The sequence below is a fragment of the Globicephala melas genome, chromosome 2, assembly GCF_963455315.2.
Source record: "Globicephala melas chromosome 2, mGloMel1.2, whole genome shotgun sequence".
Classification (NCBI taxonomy): Eukaryota; Metazoa; Chordata; class Mammalia; order Artiodactyla; family Delphinidae; genus Globicephala; species Globicephala melas.
The window spans coordinates 37,474,692-37,493,673 of record NC_083315.2 but is presented as its reverse complement, the minus strand read 5'-3'; the positions used below and the strand labels follow the sequence as shown (position 1 = coordinate 37,493,673).

The 18,982-nt window shown below is 39.1% G+C and overlaps 1 protein-coding gene across 1 annotated transcript in view; it reads left to right on the top strand.

Moving 5' to 3' along the window:
• WDR93 (WD repeat domain 93) overlaps positions 1-18,982 on the top strand; it is a 46,719-nt gene that overhangs the window by 9,203 nt on the left and 18,534 nt on the right. Inside the window, exons 6-9 of the mRNA XM_060293520.1 lie at positions 7,982-8,060; positions 10,290-10,405; positions 13,164-13,202; positions 16,211-16,295. Coding sequence (XP_060149503.1) covers positions 7,982-8,060; positions 10,290-10,405; positions 13,164-13,202; positions 16,211-16,295 — 319 coding nt within the window. The remainder of the gene's footprint in view (positions 1-7,981; positions 8,061-10,289; positions 10,406-13,163; positions 13,203-16,210; positions 16,296-18,982) is intronic.

Sequence of the window (18,982 nt, the reverse complement as noted above, 5' to 3'; positions counted from 1 at the left end):
CACATCCTGTTCCCTTGTCCATGCTGTTCCCTTTGCATAGAAGGCTCTCCTTGTCTCCCTACCTACTGTGTGTACCTCTTAAATTTCTCTCATTCTTCAAGACCAGCTCAAATATCCCCTCCTCTGAGATGCTTTCCCTGATACACCCAAGAGAAGTTGATCCCTCCCTCCTCTGTGCCACCACCATATAGGAAAGAATTTCTATCACAGTGTTTTCTCTACCCTCCACACTTATTTGTTTATATGACTGCTGCTTCTCCTGGATGTAAGTTCCTTGAGGGCAGAGGACGTGGCTTATTCACCATATATTTCTTGTTCCTAGTACATTGCCTGCATACTATAGGTTCTTAGAAAGTGTCTTTTTTTTTAATTAATTAATCCAAAAAAGAGGCGGTATTGCTCAGAGTATATTTTTAGTTGTAGTTTGTTTTATAAAAAATACTATTGATGGGCACCAAAGCAATTCAGTGGGAAAAAGAAAGTATTTTCAACAAATGATGCTGGAATGCTAGATAAACAAATGCGGGAAAATGAACCTCAACCCTACCTCACATCATATATAAAAATTAATTTGAGATGGATTATAGACCTAAATGTAAAGGCTAAAAACATTATCCTTTTTGAAGAAAACACAGGAAATGTTTTTTGCAACCTTGGGGCAGGCAAAGATTTCTTAGGACATAAAAGGCACTATCCATAAAAGAAAAAACTGAAATTGGACTTCATTGAAATTAGATACTTTTAATTCCTCATGACATATACAAAAATTAACTCAAAATGGTCATCTATCTATATGAAAAATCTAAAACTATAAAACCTCTAGAAGAAAACATAGGAGGAAGTCTTTGTGACCTTGAGTTAGGCAAAGATTTTTTAACTACAACACGGAAACCACATTCCATACAAGAAAAAAATTGATAGATTAGACTTCATCAAAACTAAAACCTTCTGGGCTTCCCTGGTGGCACAGTGTTTAAGAACCCACCTGCCAATGCAGGGGACACAGGTTCAATCCCTGGTCCGGGAAGATCCCACATGCCGCGGAGCAACTAAGCCGGTGCACCACAACTACTGAGCCTGTGTGCTGCAACTACTGAAGTCCCACGCCTAGAGCCTGTGCTCCACAACGAGAATCCACCTCAATGAGAAGCCTGCGCACCTCAACGAAGAGTAGCCCACACTCACCGCAACTAGAAAAAGCCCCCACACAGCAACAAAGACCTCACTGAAATCACTGAATTCACCAGAATTCACCCATCAACAGGTGAATGGATAAGCAAATCATGGTACATACTGCTCAGCAGTAAAAAGGGTGCACATAACAACATGGCTACATCTCAGAATAAATAGGCTGAGTGAAAGAAGAGAAACAAAAAAGAATACATACATACTGTACAATTGCATTTATGTAAAATTCTAGAAAATACAAACTAATCTAGTGACAGGAAACACCAGTTTTTGCCTGGGGTGAGTTGGGAGAGGGGTGGAGGGAAAGCTTACAAAGGGGCAGGAGGAAACTTTTGGCAGTGGTGGATATGTCCACTTTCTTGATTGTGGTGCTGGTTTCAAGGGATATACATGTCTAAACTAATCAAACTGTATACCTTAAACATGCAGTTTATTATGTTATCACATCCCTAATAAAGCTGCTAAAAAATTTAAAACTTATGCTCATCAAAAGATGCTATTAGGGACTTCCCTGGTGGCACAGTGGTTAAGAATCCGTCTGCCAATGCAGGGTACACGGGTTTGAGCCCTGGTCCAGGAAGATCCCACATGCCGCGGAGCAACTAAGCCTGTGTGCCACACTACTGAGCCTGCATGCCACAACTACTGAAGCCCACGCGCCTAGAGCCCATGCTCCTCAACAAGAGAAGCCACTGCAATAAGAAGCCCACGCACACCAACAAAGAGTAGCCCCCGCTCACTGCAACCAGAGAAAGCCCACGTGCAGCAAGGAAGACCCAACACAGCCAAAATTTAATTAATTAATTAATTAATTTATAAAAGATGCTATTAGGGTTCTATCAGTATCAGCAGCAGAGAGCGGACCCCAGAGAGCTCTGAGAAACCCCACCGCCGCCCTGCCTAGTGGCCCTCACACCCCAGGAGGAACCACAGCTGTCACAGCCGGCCCCAGTCACCATGACCACAAGCCTGAGCAAGGAGGTGGAGACCCAGCAGCCCACAGCCCTCCACACTGCCCACACCTGCACCACCCGTGCAAGGAGTTGCGCCTGCTGGTGGGGACAAGGAGATTATGGCAACAAACGTTTGGGGAACAGTCAGATTGTTCCTGTGAACAACAGATACGGTTTCACCACCAGTAAGGACACAAAGGAAGAGGTACTTGGACAACAGACTGCCATAAAGAAAAACCCAGGAAGTGCCTTTGCCGTGTAGGAGATAGACCGTGGAGTGTGATGTTGAAGGAGAAAGGGTGCAGAGGCTGCCGATGTTATAGGCCCTGTATGATTCCAGTTACATGAAATTTAGGAACAGTTGAAACCAAGCTATGTTGGTGAGGAAGAGCAGAACGTTGGTTGCCTATAGAGGTGTAATTGACTGAAACAGGGCACTAAGGAACTTATACCTTGACTGTGTGTTAGTTACATGGATGTATACATATGTCCAGACCCATCAAGTTGTACATTTAATATCTGTGCCTTTAACTGTTTTTATTTATTTTATTTAACAAAGTACTTTATTCTTTTCTTAAAATTTATTTATTTTATTTATTAATTTTTGGCTGTGTTGGGTCTTTGTTGCTGCATGCAGGCTTTCTCTAGTTGCGGCAAGTGGGAGCTACTCTTTGTTGCAATGCGCGGGCTTCTCATTGCGGTGGCTTCTCTTGTTGCAGAGCACGGGCTCTAGGCGCGTGGGTTTCAGTAGTTGTGGCATGCAGGCTTCAGTAGTTGTGGCTCGTGGGCTCTAAAGGGCAGGCTCAGTAATTGTGGCGCATGGGCTTAGCTGCTCCGCGACATGTGGGATCTTCCCGGACCAGGGGTCGAACCCGTGTCCCCTGCATTGGCAGATGGGTTCTTAACCACTGTGCCACCAGGGAAGTCCCTTTAACTGTTTTTATTTTATTTTATTTTATTTATTATTATTTTTTTTTTGCGGTACGCAGGCCTCTCACCGTTGTGGCCTCTCCTGTTGCGGAGCACAGGCTCCGGACGCGCAGGCTCAGCGGCCATGCCTCCTGGGCCCAGCAGCTCCGCGGCATGCCTGGACCGGGGCACGAACCCGTGTCCCCTGAATCGGCAGGCGGACTCTCAACCACTGCGCCACCAGGGAAGCCCCAACTGTTTTTAAATTTTATGTAAAAAGAAATCTCTCTAAAAAAAATACAGGGAATACTCATCAACTGATTTTAGGAGACCAGCAAAACTGTGATATCCAAACTTGACAGGGACATTAAAAAAAAAGTAGTGTTGGTGGATTAGAACACACCAAAAGTGTTAAAAAAAAAGTTAATTCATTACATATTTTTTTAAGGACTTCATTATTACCTCTGGAAGTTGCTAGGGTACAAACTCAGTATTCTGAAAACTGATTAGGGAGAGCATCAGCATTTATCTTGACTTTCCCATATAGGCTGTATTTCAGGGTAATCAAATAGTTGATGATGAAAAAATGGAAAGATTTTCTTTATAGAAGAATTCTAACAAATGCAGAAGGAATGATAGAATTGGGGGATATCAGTTTTGTAGCCATTTTGCAGAGTAATGGTCTAGGTAACGACCATCAGTGCTGATGGGGGACTTTATAATTGATGAGCCAGGATGACACCTCTTGTCAATGATCACCATGAACATTATTAAAAGAAAGAACAGGGCTTCCCTGGTGGCGCAGTGGTTGAGAGTCCGCCTGCCGATGCAGGGGACACGGGTTCGTGCCGCAGTCCAGGAAGATCCCACATGCCGCGGAGCGGCTGGGCCCATGAGCCATGGCCGCTGAGCCTGCGTGTCCGGAGCCTGTTGCTCTGCAACGGGAGAGGCCACAACAGTGAGAGGCCCGCGTACCAAAAAAAAAAAAAAAAAAAGCAAAAGAAAGAACAGCTAGCTATTATGAGCCTCCTCATATGATGCCGGAGGGAGACACCAAACACCTGTGGAGTATTCTGGCCTTTTGTTTTAATTGAGCCTAAATCTAATCAAACCTCTAGAACTGGTTGCTGGTTTACAGGAAATACATGTAAACAATGCCATGGGATGCAATCAGTCCAATCCAGAAAGTGAAAAATTCCACAGGACAAATGAACTGGTTTATTCAACAAAAAAATGGTGAAAAGAAAAACAAATAGGGTAACAGTTATAAATTAAAAGAGACTTAAGAGATAAATTAACGAAATATTGGGTTGGCCAAAAAGTTCATTTAGGTTTTTCGTAAGACGTTACAAAAAACCCGAATGAACTTTTTGGCCAACTCAATACAATACATGGACTTCATTTGAATCCTGATTTCTCAGTTTTGATAGTGACTTTTTGAAAAAGATTTTTATTGGAGTATAGTTGATTTACAATGTTGTGTTAGTTTCAGGTGTACAGCAAAGTGAATCAGTTACACATGAATTCTGATTTGAACAAACCAGTTGTGGAGAGGTATTTATTAGATTGAGGAAATTTGAAAACAGACTGGATAGTAGGTGGTATTAAGGAACTAGGATTCATTAAATAGAAATATTTAATGAAGTTGGGAGACAATAAAACAAGATTTGTCATTTATTGATAACTGGTGAAGTTGAGTAATGGATACATAGGGTTCATTATACTATTTTTTGTCTTCATGTACATTTGAAATTTCTATAACCTACAAATTGATATTAAAATACATAAATAAAAATATTTTTAAATGACCATATTACCCAAGGCAGTCTACAGATTCAATGCAATCCCTATCAAAATACCAATGGCATTTTTCACAGAACTAGAACAAATAATTTTAAAATTTGTATGGAAATACAAAAGACCCTGGATAGTCAAAGCAATTTAGAGAAAGAACAGAGCTGGAGGAATCACAATTCCTGACTTTAGACTATACTACAAAGCTACAGTAATCAAAATAGTAGGTATTGGCACAAAAACAGACACATAGATTAGTGGAACAGGATAGAAAACCCAGAAATAACCCATGCATGTATGCTCAATTAATCTATGATAAAGGAGGCAAGATTGTATAATGGAGGAAAGACAGTATCTTCAGTAAGTGGTGCTGGGAAAACTGGACAGCTACATGTAAAAGAATGAAATTAGAACATTCTTTAATAGAAAAAAATTCTTTAATGTTCTAATGAAATTAGAACATTCTTTAATATTAAAAAAAACTCAAAATGGATTAAAGACCTAAATGTAAGACCGGATATTATAAAACTCCTAGAGGAAAACATAGGCAGAACACTCTTTGACATAAATCGCAGCAATATTTGTTTTGGATCTGTCTGCTGAGGTAATGGAAATAAAAGCAAAAATAAACAAATGGGACCTAATTAAACTTAAAGGCTTTTGCACAGCAAAGGAAACCATAAACAAAATGAAAAGAATGGGAGAAAATATTTGCAAATGATGCAACCAAGGGCTTAATTTCCAATATATATAAATAGCTCATACAACTCAACATCGAAAAGACAAACAACCTGATTTTAAAATGGGCAGAACAATTGAATAGACATTTTTCCAAAGAGGAAATGCAGATGGCCAACAAGCACATGAAAAGATGCTTAACGTCACTAATCATCGGAGAAATGCAAATCAAAACCACACAAAGATATCCCTCATACCTGTCAGAATGACTATTATCAAAAAGAACACAGGGACTTCCCTGGTGGTCCAGTGAGTAAGACTCTGCGCTCCCAATGCAGGGGGCCTGAGTTCAATCCCTTGTCGGGGAACTAGATCCTGCATGCATGCCGCAACTAAGAAGTCCACATGCTGCAACTAAACATGCCACAACGAAAATCCTGTGTGCCGCAACTAAGACCCAGCACATCCAAAATAAATAAATATTAAAAACTCCCCGAAAAACAAAAGCCCTTTAAAAACAAAAAAAGAACACAAACAACAAATGTTGGTGAGAGTGTAAAGAAAAGGGAACCCTCATACACTGTTGGTTGGAATGTAAATTAGTGGAGTCAATGTGGAAAACAGTGTGGAGATTTCTCATAAAACTAAAAATAGAACTACTGTATGACCCAGCAATTCCACTCCTGGGTATATAATGGAAAAAACCCCAAAAACCCTAATTCGGAAAGATACATGCATCCCAATGTTCTTAGCAGCATTATTCACAATTGCCAAGATATGGAAGCAACCTACGAGTCCATCAACAGGTGAATGGATAAAGAAGACACACACACACACACACACACACACACACACACACAGGAATACTACTAAGCCATAAAAAGAATGATATTTTGCCATTTGCAGCAACATGGATGGACTTGGAGGGTATTATGAATGAAATGAAAAAAGTCAGACAGAGAAATACAAATACTGTTTGATATCACTAATATGTGGAATCTAAAAAATATAACAAACCAGTAAATATAACAAAAAAGAAGCAGACTCACAATTATACAGAACAAACTAACGCTTACCAGTGGGGAGAGGGAAGTGGGGAGGAGCAATATAGGGGTATGGGATTAAGAGGTACAAGCTATTACATATAAAATAAGCTACAAGGATATATTGTAAAATATGGGAAATATAGCCAGTATTTTATAATAACTATAAATGGAGCATAAACTTTTAAAATTGTTAATAACTATATTGTATGTCAAATATACTCCAATTTTTTAAGAAAGAAAGTGAGGGACTTCCCTGGTGGTCCAGTGGCTGAGACTCCGTGCTCCCAATGCAGGGGACCCGGGTTCAGTCCCTGGTCAGGGAACTAGATCCCACATGCCACAACTAAGAGTTCACATGTAGCAACTAAAGATTCCATATGCCACAACTAAAGATCCTGCATGTCACAACTAAGACCTGGTGCAGCCAAATAAATAAATGAAATAAAAATAAAATGAAAGAAAAACAAAAATTAAAAATGTTTAAAACTCATTCTTCTTAAATAATTTAGGGGACTCACCAGCCTAATTTGTCTAGCCACCTTATGTTGCTAGTCTTAGAGCTCCTTAAAGGTAGAGCACAACCGTACACATTGAGTCTTTTTTACCTGGCCCAAAGTTTGAGCAGGTTTCATTGTAGGGTTACATTCAGTCTCTACTTAATATGGACTGAATGTTTGTGTCTCCCTAAAATTCATGTTGAAATCCTAATCCCCAATGTGGGAGGTGATTAGGTCATGAGGGCAGAGTCCTCATAAATGGGATTAGGGCCCTTATAAGACCAAGAGAGCTCCCTCAACCCTTCCACCACATGAGGACATAGCCACAGGTGGCAGGTGGTCTATGAGCCAGGAAGCTAGGTCTTACCAGACACTGAATCTGCCAGAAATCCTTGGAAATCTTGGATTCCCAACCTCCAGGACTATGAGAAATAAATGTTAATTGTTTATGAGCCACCCAGTCTATGGTATTTTGTTTTAGCAGCCCAATCAGACTATGACACTACAGTAGCCTAGACAGAGCCTTTTTTCAAGCAACTTACCAGAGTTTTCAGTGTCATGTAGAACATGTTTCAGCTCATTTTGAATACCTGAGTGGTGGCATAGATCTGTAGGGTTTGCAAACCTGACCAGGAGATCAGATAGTATGAAATCACTACAAATCATCAGGAGTACTTAAGAAACCAGGAAATAAGTCCCAAACCCTTTAGACAGAAAACTGAGTTCCACTTCTTTACTTACAATCTTGTCTAATTCCTGTGCAAAAATGGAAAGTTTGAAGCAGTTTGAGGCATCTTTTTATGCCTCAAGTTTTAAAAGGATTTATTTCCCTGGTGTGAACTACAAAAAGCCCTGAAATACATTCTCTTCTGTCATCAGGCTGAACTTCTTCTCTCAGTATCTCTCTTCCTTTCAGGATGATACCAGCAAGCAAACCACCTGTATAAAGATGGAGATTTCTGAAGGAGGGGACTTTGCAGCCTTCCTCCTACAAGGTAAGATTAACCAAAGGCTCTTAAGAAGATTCAGATTTGCAATCTCTTGCAGATAATCACTTTTCTCCAAAACCTTTTAAACTTCATTTATTTATTTATTTAGGCTATGCGGGGGGCGGGGGTCTTACTTGCAGCATGCGGGATCTTTGTTGCGGAATGTCGGTTTCTTAGTTGTGGCATGTGGACTCTTAGTTGCAGCATGCGGGATCTAATTCCCCGACCAGTCATCGAACCCGGGCCCCCTGCATTGGGAGCACGGAGTCTTACCCACTGCACCACCAGTGAAGTCCCAAACATTTTATTTAGAAATAATTTACAGAAGAGTTGCAAAGATAGGACAGAGTTCCCTTATACCCTTCACCCAGTTTCCCTAATGCCAACATTTAACAAAACCACGGTACAGGGCTTCCCTGGTGGCGCAGTGGTTGAGAGTCCGCCTGCCGATGCAGGGGACACGGGTTCATGCCCCGGTCTGGGAGGATCCCACATGCCGCGGAGCGGCTGGGCCCGTGAGCCATGGCCGCTGAGCCTGCACGTCCGGAGCCTGTGCTCCACAGCAGGAGAGGCCACAGCAGTGAGAGGCCCGCGTACCGCAAAAAAAAAAAAAGCAAAAACAAAAAACCATGGTACAGTTGTCAAAATTAAGCAAATAACATTGGTATAATACTATTAACTACAGTTTTTTTTTCACGTTTTGCCAGTTTTTCTTCTAATTTTTTTGCTCCAAGGTGCAATCCAGGATATCATATTACATTTAGTCATCGTCATATTATCTATACCTATTTGTGATGTCTTGACCTTGCCTTGTTTTTCATGACCTTGACACTTTTGAAGAGTACCAGTCAGATATTTTGTGCAATGTCCCTGAATTTCAGTTTGTCTGAATTTTTTCTCATGATTCAACCAGGGTTAAGGATTTGGGGTAAAGTCCCACAAAAGAACTTTTTGTTGTATTATATCAGGGGTGTATGTGATAGCACTACTGCTGATGTTAACCTTGATCATTTAGTTAAAGTGATCTGCCAGTTTCCTCCACAGTTGAGCTACTGTTTTTCCCTTTCCATACTCTAAGTCCAGACCGCACTCAAGGGGAGAGGATGTAAACACCATTTCCTGGTTGTAGGAGGATCAAAGAATTTTGAGACATTTTGAAATCTCCACAGTGATTGATAAAAAATTGGGGGGAGATACTTTGAGACTATGCCCAGCATTAAAGTTTAGTCTCTAAACTTTAGTCTCTAAGGAGACTATTGTCTCCTTAAAGTTTTGCCCACCATTTTTAGCATTCAATGTTGGATCTTGCCTCTTGCATTTATTCCTGTGGTGATAGAACGTATTTTATTCAAATGATTGTTAGCTTGATTTTTAATTTTTAAATATTTAGACATGCAGTATGGGCCTCCATGTATATTCTTGCCCCAGGCCTCTCATATGTTAGGTGCTAGAGAAAGACACATATTTTATAATGCTTTATGCATCACAAGAAACTTATATACTATCTGTAGTATTTTCCTAGGGCTGCCGTAACAAAGTACCACAAACTGGGTGGCCTAAAATAACAGGTATTTTGTCTCTCACAGCTCTGGAGGCCGGCAGTCTGAAATCAACGTGTCTATATAGATTACTTTTTTAAGGAAACATTTAGCCAGAATCCCATCATAGGAAAGTAACTTTTCCCAGGTTGGCAGGAGTTCAGTATAGAAGCTGAGCATGTTTCTTTGATGAGATAGTCTCACAACCACCCCATGGGTTGTCATCTCCTCAAATATTGGTCAGAAGAATTCTCTGGGGCATCTCTCACAATTCTAACCCTTTCTCAGCCATACCCCTCTCAGTTATTGATTCTATATATGCCATTTTCCTCCCCAGACGGGAATAGCTGTGAGACAAAACATCAGTGGAATTTACCATTGGAAGCTAGAAAACACAGAGACCAGGCGGCACAGACAGTTTGGTTAAAAACTGTTACCTCAGTGCTGTGAGTGAGAGGCCCGTTTCCTTTAGAGGCAGTGGCCTGAGGAGAGGAGCTCTGCAGCTCTCCGTGAGTGAGGACTGGCAATAACCATTGCAGAACTACATCTCCTTCCGTTTGTCAAAGTTGCTGTTCTGAGGGTGCCTGCTGGTCTCTGTGCCAACCTTCACAGAGGTTCTGTGAAGACGGGCCGTTTCTCAGGGGAAACTTGTTGCCTGCTTGCAGTTGCTCAATGGTTCCTTGGTTTCCTAATGCAGGAGCTGGGGATATTTGGCTGGATGTGTATAAATTGCCTAAGGAGTCTTGGCTCAAGGAAGTGGAGCACCCCCAACTCACCATAAATCCAAAGAAAAAAGTCAGACAGCTGCAACTGGTAGGCAACATCCCTGTTTTCAACTGATATGTTTCTCCCTACCCTTGACCCACATCTAGCCTAACTCCTCCTTGCAATTTCAAGATGAAGGAGGCCTTCTAGAGGCCATAAGAGAGGACAAGATGCACACTGGCCCATGTCTCTCAAATCAATTTGCTGTGGTTAAAATAAGATGTTAAAAAGCAGAGGTGTCATTGTATATATGTACCACATCTTCTTTATCCATTCATCTATCGTTGGACATTTAGGTTGGTTCCATGTCCTGGCTATTGTAAATAGTGCTGCAATGAACATTGGGGTGCATGTGTCCTTTTGAATTATGGTTTTCTCAGGGTATATGCCCAATTGTGGGAATGCTGGGTCGTATGGTAGTTCTATTTTTAGTTTTTTAAGGAACCTCCTTACTGTTCTCCACAGTGGCTGCATCAATTTACATTCCCACCAACAGTGCAAGAGGGTTCCCTTTTCTCCATACCCTTTCCAGCATTTATTGTTTGTAGATTTAAATGGGTGGGATGGTGGGGAGGGGGGAGAGAGGGAGGTCCAAGAGGGAGGGGATATAGATATGCATATAGCTGATTCACTTCATTGTACAGCAGAAACTAACACAACATTGTAACGCAATTTTACTTCTATATATATATATATATATTTGGGAAAAAAAAGCAGAGGTGTTGGAATCCGGTATCTCTCTCTTCTAGGTGTTGCCTCTCCACCAAGAGCACTCCCAGGCATTTCTCTGGAAGTGTGTCTTTTTTTTTGACTCTGATAGATATATTTTTTTCCCTCCTGGGTTGAAATAATCCTTTCATGTCTCCCATTCCACTAAATTCCCCAGATTATGGTATAAAAGGGTTATTCTAAATATACGGTAAGTCCCCTACATACGAACCTTCAAGTTTTGAAGTTTCAAAGATGCAAACGTGCCTTCACATGTCTGGTGTACATTGTCACATGCGTGCATCCTCTACAAGTGTTTGTGCTTTTGTGTACTTTACTGTACAGTACTGTATACAGTAGTACAGTATCTTTATTTCAAGCCCAGAATGTCCAGAAGCAAGAGTAAAAGCAGAGGAGATGTAGCCAGTACTACTGTACTTTTCAAAGTACTGTACTGTAAGATTAAAAATGTTTTCTTTATTTTTTGTGTTTCTTTTTTATGTATTAGTTGTGTGAAAAGTGTTATAAACCTATACAGTGCATTACTATATAGCCAATTGTGTTAGTTGGGTACCTAGGCTAACTTTGTTGGACTTAACGAACAAATTGGACTTACGAACATGCTTTCAGAATGTAACTTGTTTGTGTGTAGGAGACTCACTATATAGGAATACATGCATTCTTCAATTATTCTTAGAAGGTAGGAACTCTACCATTTCAGTTTAATTATATGTGATCCCTGGGCTTCATGCCATCTCTTTAAAATATAGTTTTTCAGTAAATATTATTTTAAGATGTAATTTTCTTTTTTTCCATTTTGGCTGCATTGGGTCTTCATTGCTGCACGTGGGCTTTCTCTAGTTGTGGCGAGTGGGCGCTACTCTTAGTTGCAGTGCACGGGTTTCTCATTGCGGTGGCTTTTCTTGTTGTGGAGCATGGGCTCTAGGCGCATGGGCTTCAGTAGTTGCAGCACGCGGGCTCAGTAGTTGTGGTTTGCGGGCTCTAGAGTGCAGGCTCAGTAGTTGTGGTGCACGGGCTTAGTTGCTCCACGGCATGTGGGATCTTCCCAGACCAGGGCTCGAACCCGTGTCCCCTGCATTGGCAGGCGGATTCTTAACCACTGTGCCACAAGGGAAGTCCCTAAAACAAAATTTTCTCATCTATCTGATGTGCACTTATTTTTTTAATCAACAACAACAAATATTCATTGAGCATGCCTTTAAAACATACTGTATTAGGTGCTAAAGAATTAGTGAAATTATTAATATAGGAGACCAAGATTGAGACTCAATGATGCCGAGCTCATTGAGTGGCTGTGACTAAATGCCTTTTCTCTCCAGTGAATGTCTTCATAGCAGGGTGTGATTTTGTATCCCTGGGAGAGTTACTGGCCCAGAGACCTTCCTCCTCTAAACTCTTACAGAATTTATTCTCTATACCTCTCTTTGACACTTCTCACATACTATCTGGTTGTGCATGGAAGTCCTTTTCTCCTAACTAGATGATAAATTTCTAGGTTGTTAAGACCATAGCTTCTGCTTCTTTTTATCATCCAACCCCATGGTATCCTATTGGTGCCCAACAGATACATTTTTTGAGGGATTAATTTATTATCCAAGTGGGAGAAGCACCTTGGAATGGGGGTGGTTTCTCGCCATAATTCACTGTTTCTATACACTGAGAAGCAATCAACTAATGCCAGTTACAGTGGTAATTTGTGTCCTATGAATTGTATTTAGAGTTACTTAAATATAATTGTCAACATCACTGATATATTTTGCCAATCAGACATATTCGCTTCAACTTAGATTTTTGTAAGTCTCCTAATTGATCTCCTCCCCTCTACTCATATTTCCTCTTAACGTCACTAATGATTTCTTGTTTCCCCAAATACATTTTAAGATCCTAGAGGACAAGGATCATGTGTTAAAATCCGCAGGCCAGAAGACCACACAAATATTGGTCTTCCATGTCTACAGGATGAGTTCACATCTCACGAAAATAATTGGGGGGAAGAAAGAGCATCTCAAAGGATTGAAGGAAGAAGGAGAACATATACCAAACCTATTGTGAATTAATTTCTCGTTTTTCTCCTCAGAACACTCTTGATCCTGTGACTGCAGATAATTTAGAAATGGTAAGAAACTTTAAAGAAAATCTCCAAAGCGATTTAAGTTACGTGTTAGAATTTTTATTTTGATTTGAAATTTACCTTAAATATCAAATATACTAATAAAATGTACTACCAGGGCACTATTTTCAGATTCTCTGTGACTTAATCTTGTGCCTCATTCCCTTGAAGATGGCCCCCTATCCTTGAGGATAATTGACCCAAGTCATTTGTTCAGAGATGGGTTTCCCTGAAGGTAAAGGAGGTTAAATTTCAGGGCCCCTCACTTGTATGGCCCCTTCCAAGGCCATAGGAGGGGCCCTAGCAGTGTGTTCACATGACCACATACTTTTGTAAAATTGGAAAAAGTAACATGTTTTAACCGTAATCACTTAAGACCACCATCTCTTCTCACTCAAACTTCCCCTCTGTCACAATTTCCCCCAGATTGAGTGGTATTAGGGTGGTCATGGGCATTTTGTGTTCAAACTTTTGTGTTCTCTTTCTTACAAAGGCCCCTAAATCATATACACTTCAGGCCTCATGAAATCCAATTTGCCCCTGCCAAAGTAACAGCCCAATCCACCAAACTGAGGGATTTTTTTTTGGTGTGGGAGGTTGTCTTTGTATTGGGATACCGTAGAGAACAGAGTGGCTTCCCTGGAGCTTCCTGGCTCTCCCTCTGAGGCAGAGAGCATACCATACTTTCCAGAGGCTTAGCTCTTGGGATTCTGGCCTATCAGAAGGGCAGTGGTGAACTTCCAAATGGAAGTCTCTTTCTAGAGTCCTTTCCTTTTTCCCTTCTAAAATTACATTATGTTTCAAATTATACAAATAATATGTGAATCCCTCTACATATTAGTTATCCCTCTACATATCACTCTACATATTTCCAGAGTGTACCACTCTGGAAAAAGCCAAGTAATTCAGATAGAGCAGCCCTCTCCAGAGGTCATCACCATTACTATCTTGGTGTGTGTTTTCTAGGACTTTAGTGTATATTTTTTATTTTAGTGTATATTTTTATTCTGATATCAGTTTATTTAGAAAAATATAGTTTCATTTTATGGAAATTTTCTTCTATATAAGTGGCATCATACTATATATATTTTCTTACAAATTTGCATTTTTATACTAATCAACTTATTGGCAAAGTTTTGCAATGTCCGATAAACCTACCTTGTTCTTTTGACATCCTGTGTACTATTCCTATTAAGGATGTACCATAGTTTATTTGGCTGTTTGTCCATTGAGGGTGGCTTTTATATAATGCAATGAAAATCTTTGTAAATTCTTCTTTGTATACCCGAGTGCTTCTGAAGGATATATGCGTTTTTAGTTTAATGTAGATACTGTTAAATTGTCCTCCAAAAATGGCATGACAATTTACATTTAATCAGTAATTCTCCACAGCCTCGATAAATTTGATATTAATTTTTTGTGTGTGCAAACTGATGGAACAAAATGGCATCTCGTGTTAATTTTCATTAATCTCATATTTTTATTGGCTATTGAGGTTTTATCTTCTGTGAATTGCCTGTGAATTCTTTGCCTATTATATGTTTTCTTACACTCTGTTGATTCCCTTTTTACTTTGCTTATGTGCCTTTTTGTTATAAAGAAGTTTTAGATTTTGATATAATCAGAATTTTTAATCTTTTCTTTACAGCCATTGCACTTAAGAAGGCTTTCTCTATCTCAAGGTTATAAATAAATTCTCCTGTGTTTTCTTCTAATACTCTTCATAGTTTTTTTTTTTTTTTTTTGGACATTTCACTCTTTTATACACATGGGAGTTTCTTTTGTGAATGGAGCAAGGAAGAGATCAACTTTTATCTATTCTTTTAAAATAGCAATTGCCACACAAATATTTTTGAGTAATCCTTCTTTTCCCATTTGTTTCCTGACCTTATCATTCATATGTACGACCTTTATCATTCCTATGTCCTTGCCTACACCAAGACCTTATGAACTTTGAAGAATGACACAGGCATTTAGTGCTACAAACTTATATCTAAGTACTGCTTTAGCTGCTTCCTTTAAATTTTGATATGTTATATTCTCATTTTTGAAAATACTTCAAAATACTTCCTAATTTGCTTTTTTATATCTTTTTTGACCAGTGGATTATTTAGAAGCATGTTATTTAGTGTCCAAATACTTGAGATGTTCCAGACATCTTTCTTTTCCTTTTATTGGTTTCTAACTTAATTCCATTGTGATCAGAGAACATACTTCATATAATTTGAAACCTTTCAAATTTATTAAGACTTGTTTTATGCCCAGAATATGGTTTATCCTGGTAAGTGTTCTATGTGCACTTGAAAAGAATGTGTATTCTTGTTGTTGTTGGTCCAAGTTATTCAAGTCTTCTATATCCTCACTGCTTTCCTTTCTGCATTCTTACTGATTTTCTGTCTACTTATTCTATCAATTATTGAGAGAAGAGTGTTGAAATCTGTGAGATTGTAGATTTATTTATTTCTGCTTTCACACCTAAGAATTTTTGCTTCCTGTATTTTGAAGCTCTGCTATTAGGTGCCTAAACATTTAGAATTTTATGTCCCCTTGAGAATTGACCGTTTTATCATTATTCAATGACTCTTTGATCACTGGTAATATTCTTTGCTCTGAAATCTATTATGTCAGATATTAATACAGCCACCCCAGCTTTCTTTTGATCAGTTTACAAGATGTATCTTTTTTCTATACTTTTAATATATTGGTGTCTTTTTTTTTATTCGTGTCTTTATATTTAAAATGAGTTTCTTTTTGACAGCATATCGTTGGGTCTTGCCTTTTTATACAATCTGTCAATCTCTACCTTTTAATTGGGGTGTTTAGGCCATTTATATTTAATGTGATTATTGATATGTTTAGGTTTAAATCTACCACTTTGCTATTTACTTTCTATTTGTCCCACCTGTTTTTCTTCCTTATTCCTCTTTTTCTGCCTTCTTTTGAAATGAGTGTTTTTAATGATACAGTTTTATCTCCTTTGTTGGCTTATTAGCTGTGCCTTTTCTTTATTGTAGGATATAAACATTTATTTTAGAGGAGATGCTAAATTGAGTGTTCCAGTTTACATAATGAAAATCAAACCACCCAAACCAGTTGCAGGTAGGTATAACTCAATGAATACTTTCTTTCCTTTTGCCATTGCTTTATTAGTTTTTTCATTCTCTGCGTTTCTCCACATTTCCCATCTTTTCCATTTATTGGCAGCAATATCTAATTTTTTAATTCATAAGCTCTGAGACCTAAAGATTAAAAATATAAATGTTACAAGGATATAGTTAACTAACAGAATTGGGATATCAGGAAAGAGACATCTTTCCCAAGTGCTAGTGGAGTTCATTCATTCCTACATTCCTGTGTTAGTTCATTCATCAGTGCCAATACTGCACCAAGCACAAAGATGAGTAAGACACATCTCCGGTGCTCTAAAAGCTGCTAGTGTACCAAGGGAGAATAGGAGGAAACCACCATAGTAGGATATGATAAGTGCAACAATGGGGAACATCCAGGGCCATGAAAACATAGAGGAAGGAGTAACTAACTCTGCCCAGGGAATAGGCAGAGGCTTTATCAGAAGAAGGGACATTTGGGAAGGTTTTGAAGAATAAGTGGGAGCTGGTTAAGAGGAGCAGGGGGGAAGTCCACTGTAGACACGGGACATAGAGTCTATCCTCTCAATATTCACATATTCAAAGATATACCTATACACCTACACACATATTCAAAGATATACCTACAAGAATGTTCACTGCAGTGCTATTTATAGAGGCAAAAGACTGGTTAGATAAATCTGGTACACTCAGAACACTTTACAACCATTAAAAACAAAGAGAGAAATGCAAAACACCAAGGGTAGCCAATTCACTCTTATAAAAGAACATGGTGATATGATTTGCTCCATCAAGATTTATTATAAAGCCACAGTAATTAAGACAAGGTAGAAAAAGTGATGAGTGAATAATAGAAATATATATAAAATACAGAAATATAAATAGATAGAAATAGTAGATAGAAAAATAGATTAATAAAACAGGATCGAGAGGCCGGGACAAACTTAAGCATAAATGGACACTTGATACCTGACGGAGGTGGTGCTACAGAGTAGTGAATGGTCATTTCAGTAAATGATGCTGGTTGTCCATATGGAAACAAAAGTGAATATTGACCCCTGCCTCACATGATATACAAAATGAAATTCCAGATGAATCATAGAAGTAAATATGAAAGACAAAGCAATAAAACTTTTAGAAAATAAGTCAATATCTTTATGACCTCTGGGTAAGGAAAGACTTTTTAAACAAAACTCAAGTACTTATATATAATAAAAGTGGATAAGTTTGATTACATTAAAATTGAGGACTTATAATCATCCAAAGACATCATTAAGAGCATGAAAGAACAAATCATGTATTGGGAGAAGATATTTGTAAAACATGTAAAACTTATGAATGGTCCACATCCAGACTATATAAAGAATTCCTACAAATTGTTAGGAAAAAGACAGATCATTCAGCATAAAACAGGCAGGAGATTATTCAAATGGCCAATAAACATATACAAAGGTGCTCAACATAATTAGTTATCAGGGAAATGCAAATTAAAACCATAATGAGATACCACTCCACCACACCCACCAGGATGGCTAAAATTAAAAGAGATTGATCATACCAAGTTGGTAAGGATGTGGAATAATCAGACCTCCCACAGATTACAGTTAGCAATGAAAGTCAGTACCACCACCTTGGAAAACAGTTTAGCATTATCTGGTAATGTTGAAGATAAGTTATATCCTATGACCCAGCATTTACGCTCCTAGGTAGGGCGACCAAGAATATCACTTTGCCTGGGACTAAGGGGTTTCCCGGGATGTGAGGCCTTTGGTGCTAAAACTGGGAAACTCCTGCACAAACCAGAATAAGTTGGTCACCCTACTTCTGGGTGTATACCTGATAGGCCTGCAAGTAAATGTGCACAAGGAGGCATGTACAAGAATGATAATAATGACATGATTTCCAATAGCCCCAAACCATGAAACAACCGAAATAGCCATCAATAAAAGAACAGATAAATAAACTTTAGTTCACTCAATGGAATATTATACAGCAATGAAAATGAACAAACTACAGCTATACACAGCAAAATGGATAAATCTCACAAACAATATTAAGCAAAAGAGGGCACATATAGAGTTAACACTGTGTAATTCCATTGTGTACAGCTCAAAAGCAGGCAAAACAAAGCTGTAGTGTTTAGATGCATATTTAGGTAGCAAAAGTAAAATAAATGTCATGAACTGATTACATAAAAGCCAAGACAATGGTTGCCGCTCTTCCCAGGGGGTTATGACTGGAGAAGGGCCCTTGGAAAGCTTTTAGGGAGGGGGGATAATCTGTTTCTTGACCTCAGTAGAGACAGATGTTTGCTTTATAATAATTTATTAAGACATATTTTTATGCTCTTTTCTGAATGTGTTATATTTCACAACGAGAAAAAGGTTTACTAAATGAAAATAAGCAACGAACAACGAAGAAGATCTATAGTACTGAAATGAAGAGATCTCCCAAGACATTTTGTTAAGTCAAAATGCAAGGGTTCTAGTGTATGACAGCAATTCTCAAACTTTAGCTGGATCAGACTCACTTGGAGGACTTGTTAAAACCCAAATTGCTGGGCCCCACCCACCGAGTTTCTGTTTCAGTAGGTCTGGGGTGGGGCTTGAGAACCTTCATTTCTAACCCTGCCAGATTCCTGCTGATCTGGGACCACATTCTGAGAACTGCTAGTTGATA